The 9220-nt window shown below is 44.3% G+C and overlaps 1 protein-coding gene across 1 annotated transcript; it reads left to right on the top strand.

The window, feature by feature from the left end:
- Window positions 1–2746: 2746 nt before the first annotated feature.
- Window positions 2747–7585, top strand: ASB11 (ankyrin repeat and SOCS box containing 11, E3 ubiquitin protein ligase; the record flags this gene model as incomplete). Its single annotated transcript, XM_010297310.1, has 4 exons — window positions 2747–2897; window positions 3100–3234; window positions 4146–4337; window positions 7461–7585. Coding segments are annotated over 4 exons (603 nt in total), but the record flags the coding sequence as incomplete, so codon positions are not given.
- Between the last annotated feature and the right edge of the window lie 1635 nt (window positions 7586–9220).

The following is a 9220-nucleotide window of genomic DNA, read 5'->3' as shown; positions in this document are numbered from 1 at the left end:
GCATCTCGGGCAGAAACGGGGAAAAACAAAACGGTGCTTTGTTTCCGCGGGTGGTGGAGTTGCCCTCCTCCGGCGGTTGCTTGGGTGACGCCATTATTCTCTTTTGCTTCCTCTCTGTAAGCGAAATGCAGTCGTGATTGATGGAAAAGGAATGAGAGGTGCTAGGTGAAAATAACCTTGAGCAAAATGACTTATCCCTTTTTTCCCCCCATAACCATCACTGGAATTGCCTGAGGTTTTTCTGTGGGGTGGTTTGGGAGTCTCATGTAAGCAAAAATAGATGTGCTTAAAGCAATGAAACATTTTATCTGCTAATAAAATAACATTCCCCGCAGCTGGGCCTCAGGTAGAATACATGTTAAAAATGGAGATACAGGAATGGATGAAATATATAAGAATATATTTCATTCAGCTGGGTTTTCAAGTACAATTTATATGGCAAGAAACTGAGCAACGCAAAACCAGGCAATCAAGCTATCCTCTGAAGAGCAAAATGCATTTGTTTGCTTCCTAAACTGTATGCAAAATTTCAATCCCTTAGAAAGATGAAACGAAAACCCCTTCGTGCTCAGTTTTATTTGATTTTGATATATTAATGGCACTGACTTTTTATAACTCAGAGAATCGCCTCTGAACTACCTGTTGCTTTCCTAAGAAATCAGCCTATTCCTGGTATAATATATAGCTCTGGTGTTTTTTGGTCTTGGCTTTTCCCCCGCTCTCCGTTCATAAATAAAGTCAACAGTTAGTTGTCTAAATTCTGGGAGAAATTGTGCCATCCTACTGCTCTTCTTTATTGCTCTGCTCTTCTTTATTTCCTTTTTTTTACCAAAACATTTACTCCACGACATCTGTCTTACCATTCTTTCCTCTTTTACCAGTTAAACCAATGCCCAGTAGAGAGGGAAACCAAAGAAGTCATTTTTCTGCTTCAATGATCTCCTTGACTACTCTCGGTTACCAGCTTGCCTGAATCGCTGGCCCTGTGTGAAACGATGCTGATAGACCCGCAGTGCCTCCAGCAGCTCCAGCCACATCTGCCCGATGAGACTGGGGACGAGGCGGGGGAAGTGCTGGGCTGCAGGGCTGCAGCATGTAATCTGTCAGAAATACAGATATCCCCAAAGTATATCTATTTCTTTTTTTTTTTTTTTTTTTTTTTTGTTATATTTTTCTGTTTTATAAGCTGTGCAGGATGGGTATAGTTGAGTTCAGCAATTAGCAGAAGGGGAAGAAGATCGAGGAAGAGGACAGGATCTGTAGTGATGATGCTGTTGAAACAGAGTCTTGGTCAGAGCCCTGCAATTTCAGGAAGAGCAAGCTTCATTTTGAGCTCCAAAATCTGAGCAGAAAGATGTCCCCCATGCATTGGTACCTGATATCTCCCCATATCACACCAGCTTGCCCACCTCTCATGATTATTTTCCAGCCAGGTCTGTTCCCCCAGTGGTTTTCCATGAAGGTGAGAAAGCAGAAGAGGCACCAGGGAGCAGGGGCTGCCTCCTCCAGCGTGCCTGCCTCATCTGCAAGTGCAGCTTCACGTAGAGTAGCATGGTCTCACAGTGGTTGGAGCTTGCTGAAGATGGCAAGGACTGAAACACTGGAAATGGCAAGGACTGGCTTGTAATTGTGGGAAAAGCGCCTTGTGAGAAAAGGATTTAGCTTATATGGCATCAGAAACAAGTCAGTAGTTGAAATGAACAAGGACAAATGATGTCTAGGAAACTATCAACTACAGATTATCTGCTGCTGAATTACCCACAATAAATCAATAGGTTCTTAAACATCACTGCCTTTCTCCGCTTTAAAGGCGAAATACTTTGTTACTTAAATTGTGTGGGCTAAGGTATTTCTATCCTGGTGCTCCAACCCTTTGGCGATGCAGCTCCTGTGTTTGCACTGGTAACAAAGTCCTCTGACTTCCCCGGTGGCCCAGGACTCCTCCAGCCCTTCCTCTCTTGTCTCCTTCCTCTCCTCCCTGATTTGGAAACTGCAGAAATTGCCACATGCTTGTATAATCCATTGGCCTTCTCCAGTGTGCCACAGAATTAAAGACATGCAGATTTGCTGCATAAATTGCCTCCAAGGGCTTGCTGTGTAGTTAAACACGGCACCTACGGCGCTGTGCACAACACATGGCGGGGACTGTGCTGTCCCGGTGGAGAATGACAGATGGTGGTTCTTGGCAGGTCTCTACATCTGAGGTGAAGGAAGGACAATCTTTCTCTCTTACATATACACACAATGCATATGGACACAAAACCTCTCAAACTCTTTTTCTGTTCAGGATTAGGAATATGTTTCTGACAAAATTTCTTTGCTAGAAATGTGTTTTCAGGTGAAAGTATTAAACATGAAGTAAATGTTTTCATTTAAAAAACAAAACCATTTTCATCTGAGTGTATTCTGGCTTTGGGTTGGTGCAAATTAGTCATGAAGATACTCAAGTTCTCCCATTAAAAAAAAAAAACACCTGCATTTTCTGAGCGACTCTAGGAGGAGCATTCATCGCGGGCAGTGTTGATGCCTTATGGCACTAGCCGTCCGGGAAAGAGGGCAGAACTCAGAGGACAATGTTATATATGTTGTGCCATGACATAGAACTCTGAAAGTTGTTAACAAAATCAATTCTGATATCAAACAAAGCAAGTGCCTTTTTCTGGTGCGTTTCTGGTGTGCACATGAGGCACACTGCAAGGGCATTCCTCTTAGATTGGATTATCCTGAGCGTGTCCTGCTGTTTCAGGTCAACGCAGCCACCATCGACGGGATCACTCCTCTGTTTAACGCCTGCTGCAGTGGCAGCGTGGCCTGTGTCAACATGCTGCTCGAATTCGGAGCCAAGCCGCAGCTCAGGAACCACCTTGCTTCACCCATTCACGAAGCAGTCAAGAGAGGTAATGTTTGGGCAGTGAGTGAAGCTAAATGAGGAATACATTTTCTATTGACCTTAAAATAGTTTTTTCCCAAAAAACTTGTCTGTACTGGTACGGATAAATAATAGGCTTGGCTTATTCGCAGCTCTTGTGCTCCACCGGTTGTACCTGGGTGTATTCTGCTCTTGTGGCACTTAAGTGATGTCTCTTCTTCACCTCACAGGCCACAGGGAGTGCATGGAGATCCTTCTGGCTCACGAGGTTGACATTGACCAAGAAGACTTGCAGCATGGGACCCCGCTCTATGTGGCTTGCACATACCAGAGGACAGACTGCGTCAAGAAGCTTTTGGAGCTAGGTATATCTGGAAAAGGGGCTGGGGGAGAGCTGTGGTAGTGTGAGCCAGCACTGCTGGTTTGTCTGGGCTTCCTCCCACCTGCAAACACCATAGGTTATTTCCACAAGAGGTGTTTGGGCAGCTGGAGTCTGAGAAACTCATTTGAGGCTATTAAAAATTTCACCTGCATTCATGAAGAATTTATGATTTCCTAATTACAGAGACAGCCCTGAGACTGTCTGAATGTGAAAATAAAATACTTTTTGTTTTGTAGAATGATAACAGGAAGCACAGTCAATGCTGTCTAATATTAGTGACCAAAATCAAATCCTGATTTTGATAAACTGACATGCTAAGCATTAACTTCATCTGCTTCTCAGTGGCTGATAAAGACAGCAGTAAAGCTGCTCGAAAGAATAATCACTGCAGGTCCAGGCACCGCCTATGAGCTAGCATAAACTTTTGCTGTCACTGTACATTAGCTGACTTACACCTGCTAGAAGTGTGGCCCTGCTGTGCCTGGCAAGCCCAGGGCAAGCATTTTGCTTGCTGTGCTCTTGGAGCTATTACACTGAGATACCTAAATGATCTTTTTCCCCCTGGTAAATAAATTAACATAATATATTTTATATTTTATGTTATTAACAAATTTACAGAGCATATAGTAGGCTTTGAACATCTCTTGGACTAAAGGTCAAGCTGCTCGGTTCTGTCGATCGCAGACAGGGTTTGGTGGCTCAGAGGACGTTTATACAGCTGGTGTTTGACCTGCTGAGTTTTGCACTGCTGCTATTGAGAGAAACGAGGGAGGCCTGTGTGCCATCCCTCCCCTTCATCTATTGAGGCTACTGGTGGAAACCAGCCTGCGTGATGTGGGTTCACACAGTTCCTGCCAACTCCCAGATCTAACCGTGCACTCTTGTTTGCGCAAGGAGCCAACGTTAACAGGGGGAAGCGGTTAGACACCCCCCTCCACGCAGCAGCAAGGAAATCCAGCGCGGAGGTAGTCATCTTGCTGACAGACTATGGTGCTAACCTGAAATGCAGAAATGCTGAACTCAAATGTGCCCTGGATCTTGCCGTACCCAACAGCAAAGTGGAGCAGGCGCTTCTGCTGCGAGAAGGTAGTTTTCTTGTTTCTTCTCTTTTTAAAGTAGAACAGTATTTATTTCCTTTAGCTAAGTACTTTTTCTTAACTGCTTTTAAAAGTAATGCTCTGTATGACTTCTCTTAGCTTCTCTACCAATTTCAAGCCTGCAACACAGGACACAAATGAATGAGAGATCTCTTTTTTTGCTAGATCTGCCACCAAGTGTTAGGGGTCTAGCAGGTAAATTGGTCAGTTGTTAGATGTCCTGTGCTTTTATTCCCATCTACTGAAAGAAAATTATACTTATTTACCTACTTATTTATACTTATACTTATTTATCTGGACTCTGAAGACTAAGGATTAAAAACTACCATGAGAGTTTATTAATTGATAGTATTTTAGTACCACCATCTTGTGTTCAAGCTTGCACCATGGCTCAATGTCCTGCTTCCTGCAGAAAAAGTGACATGAGTGTGTGTGCCCTCGGTCACCAGGAGAGCGCGGATCTATTTGCCAGGTGGCTATTCAGCTTCACAGCACGCAGCTCTTCCAAGCGGTTCGTGGGGCTGCAACCACAGCACAAAGCAGCAGTGTCCTTTGCAGTTTACTTTCCGCCTCTCTATGATATTTCAGATTATCTTTCCAGTCTACTGGAAGAAACTTCTGAGCAGAAATGAACCTAGATCTTCTTGTGCCATTTCCACCTGCACCACATGCAGCCAGAACTTGATGGATCCAATAACAATATCCCTGCAGCGCGGATGTGCTGGATTAAATTCCCCCTCGTCTCTAACCTCCGTGTTTCCCAACTCACTAGTGCCCTGTTAGCTGATCTATGACCCTGGGGCTTTGCTTGCACAGGGGGTGAGTGCTGCTCCTCCATGCCGGCAGCCTGCCCATCTTCCCGAGCCTGCTCGCTCCCCGCCGAGCAGCAAAGCACGATGTGCACGGAGAGGCCTCTTCCAGCTGCAAAATAGCTCTTGGAGGGTACATTAATATTGTCAATGTTGTGCATAGGCTTTGTGCCGACCCTCCACACACAGGTCGGTTTTATAGAGGAAATGAAACATTGCCTTAATATCCTCCTGTCCTGCTCCCTTTCTGCATGGCTTTTCATGCAGAGCTTTAATTTGTCATGTCTAAAACCTTCTGGGAGGACTGTTGCTTTAGTGCTTCTCACCTCTTGTGACTTCTGGCCCCGTACCTGAGATGTTCAGCAATGTCAGGCTGCGTGAGCAAAGGCAGTGCTTGCAGCTGTCCTGCTCCAGTTGCCCTGTGTGATAGAGAGTTTGTGTGGATAAAGAAATATTCCGATATTAATAATTTTCTCTTTCTGAATCTTCTTTTTGATTTTCACTTTCAACTCGCCGTCCTCTCCTCCCTTACAGTCAGTGGGACTATAGGGCACTTCAGCTCCTGCTGGCTCTTCACTTTTCAGAAATTAAGTTTCCTCAGTTTCCTCACCTTTCCCTTTGGCCCTGCTTTCACATACTTTGCTGTATCTAGCATCTACAGCTGCCCTTTTCACCTACTACTTCTGTGTTTTCTGAGGTCCTTCTGTTTGAAATAAGCACCACGGGGAGCTGTCTTGACAAGTTTTCTTTATACTCCTTGACTTTCCTGCTGTGGTTACTTAGATGGCTCCCTTTAACTGCTCCTCTTCCTAGCTATTAAGTGATGTGAAATATAAAATGTTTCTGTTTTTCTAACTGCTTTGGGAGATGGTAGCTTCTTTCTTCACTTCCAGCAACAGCAGTGCAAGTGCTCTTTTCTATATATCCCATATTTTTCTATATATCCCATATTTTTCTATTAATTTATTCTCAGAGGACCATTATCGGCCTCTTTAGGCTCCTAAATTTTCCTGTAGTAAAAGCACAGATTATGAAGCTTACCTGGAAAATACAAGGACAGGCTTTTAAGCACACATCTCTACTCATTGCTTGCCAAACACTGCTGTGATTGCTACTGAAACTGGAGAGACAAGGCTGAGCCAAGGCTTGGAAGCTGAGCACCTCGGAGCAGGCGTAAAGGTTCAACCTGGAGCAACTCCAGCAGGAGGAAAGCGCAAAGGTGGCAGGGACGTGTTCACTAGCAAGTTGCATTTGCATGTGCAAGCATGCAATTGCAGAAGCAAGAGAGATTCTTTTCCAGTGGGTTTGTGCCCGGTGTGCCTCTCACCTGACCCACGGCAGGGTGGACTGGCAGCACCTACCTGGTCACCCTATGGAGAAGACATCGGGGCAGCACTGCAGTGTGCAGTGACATGCAAGCCACTGCCCAAGCCGGCTTCACCATCGTCCTGATGAGCCCTCTGGCAGCTTTCCTACCAGTGGACTCTCTGGCCTTTAACAAGAGTTTTTCACATGCATCAACTTTTCCCCCAAGGCAAGGGAAGGGCAAAAAGGCCTCTTTTTTTTTTATTATTATTCTTTTTTTGTTTGTTTGTTTTTAAATTATTTTTACCTGTGGTGCCTTTTTACACGAAACTTTTGTAGACTTTCCATATTCCTGATGTTTTCCTTTCTGTCAAACTTAATTAAAATTGGATGACACGTTAAGAAATTATTTTGAGGAGCCCTGGTAGACTGACTGACATACATAAATATTCAGAGACAGTGTGGTCATGTAAAAAGGCTAAGTTGCAGTTATGACTTGTGCAGGTAGCTGCTGAGACACCAGTGGTTGGAACGCTGGTACAGAAGCACGTTCTGTATATATGAACAACCAGCTGTATTTGCCATATCCACCCTGTTATGGCTGGTCTACACTGAGCACCTCTGCAGCTCCCTGTACTCCCTCCTGTCTTTATCCTCACAACACTGCTGGGAGTTGTCTTACACCCTGAGCAAGGGCTATGCATACCGGTGCGCTCTCTCTAGTGTATGGTATTTTAAGTATTTGCTCAGGAAAAGATGCAGAAAAGCCTAGCCATGCATGCAGAAAAAGGTATTTAGTGCTCATAGTTTTAAAATCACTGGACCAACTTTGACAACATAAATTAAATATGAACAATAATGTATTTACCTCTCCCTGACTTTGGCAAGTCTTGTGTAGTGCTTGACCTGATTTGCAAATCTTACTGGTGTTTGTTGCTTGCTGACTTATACTGGTGGTGGGGTTGGGGGTGCTTGTTCTTGCCTTTTTTTTTCTCCAGGTCCTGCCAGCCTTGCCCAGCTGTGCCGGCTGTGTATCAGAAAGCATCTGGGTCGGTCGTGCCTATATGCAGTCCACAAGCTGCACCTGCCTGAGCCACTTGAGAACTTTCTCCTTTATCGATAAGTCTGTGATTATCTTTACACTGGAAAAAGAAGAGGAACAAATGGTTGTTTACTCCAAAATTATTATACCAAATAAAAAAATCAAAGACATCATTTACTGTCTACTGTGGATATCATACATTAGCTGCTGAGTGACAGTGCAAATTTAAAACACCTTTTCACAGACAGCAAATGATATCATGGATGCAGTTCCCTCACGGTCTATTGCCACATCTACTTACTCCAGCCTGAGAAGTTGCAGTACATGAACAGCTCACTTGACATATGTTTGTAGATGCACAAGCACACATCCACCCACCCACAGACACACACAGAGATTTCCCCTGCATTTAGTGTTATATTTATTCCTGTAGTATCTATGCAGCTTCTTCATCTTGTCTATCCAATCTCACCATCAAAATGAAGGTGGTGGCTGTTATTCTTCCACTACTGTGAGAATGAAAGCCTTTAGTGCCCGACATCAGCCATATACAATATATTGCACATCTTTTGTCAGCTTTGACTTCACATCCTGCCATCTCTTTCCTATAGTCTAGAGGAGTCGTAGCAACTTCCAGCAGGCTCTGGCTATCCAGCCACTGTATGTCCCCTCGCCCAGCTGCCCCCAACACTAACACATCTTGTCCTCTGAAGTGCAAGTGATGTTACCAAAGCAGGTGTGGGGGTTTGGAGTAAGCCCACAAAAATGTGTGAAAGTCTTAAGAAAACTTTAATCTCTTCTAAAAAAAAAAAAATCCCTCCTAAGCTACATCACCTGAGGTCTGTCTGTGTTCATTACATGAATGATTTTTCTTAGCTTAATTCCAAGACAGAACTGCAAATGTTTTCATAGAGTCAGTAGGTCAGCTTTCAATGTCTGTCCTTTGCAAGGTTTAAAGGAAAACAAAAGAATGAGTTGCTGCTCTTCTTTTGGGCCTTGCGTGCTTTGATGTTTCTCAAGATAAGTCCTTGGACTGTAGAGCAGGAGAGAAGCAGGACCCACAATGATGATTGTGCATCACCCAAATGTCCTCCTTGTTAGATATTGCTCACCAGGAGGAGAAGTTTGCAGGCTTGTCTGCTCCCTCTTCCCCGCCTCCAGGGGCTTTCAGTACCTCCCTGGGGGAAGGGTTTTTTAGAGTGTTATGACTTTGCCCATTGTTGTATTAGTTCAAATATCATCAGGGTTAGTATCTTGGACACAGCAGAGCTAAAAATGTGCACTTTTCTGAGTTGAGAAATGTAGGATCCAGCGACTGGTGAAATGCCTGTGCGGCTCTGTCAAGGTTTGTTTATTTTTCCCACGGAGGTTGTTCTGAGGGCAGAAATGTTTCTCCCCTTGTTTTGGTAGATTTGGTAAACTACCGAGACCCGAGTTTTGGTAAACTTCTGCCATTAGAGGGGCCATGGTGTTTCACTGGTTGTAGTAAAATGGGAAGCAGAGGTAAAAAGAGAGTTTGTCTCCGCTTAGCTCAACTTCATAGGTCCGGGAGGCTGATGACACATTTTTAGCTATGAGCCATGGTTGTAGTAAAATGGGAAGCAGAGGTAAAAGGAGAGTTTGTCTCTGCTTAGCTCAACTTCACAGGTCCGGGAGGCTGATGACACACTTTTAGCTATGAGCCGTAGTGGTTTTGTTATTGACTATGCATGCTGG

This window comes from Phaethon lepturus, unplaced genomic scaffold (genome assembly GCF_000687285.1).
Source record: "Phaethon lepturus isolate BGI_N335 unplaced genomic scaffold, ASM68728v1 scaffold24711, whole genome shotgun sequence".
Classification (NCBI taxonomy): Eukaryota; Metazoa; Chordata; class Aves; order Phaethontiformes; family Phaethontidae; genus Phaethon; species Phaethon lepturus.
Note: the sequence above shows the minus strand (reverse complement) of the source record. Positions and strands in the feature narration are given on the sequence as shown.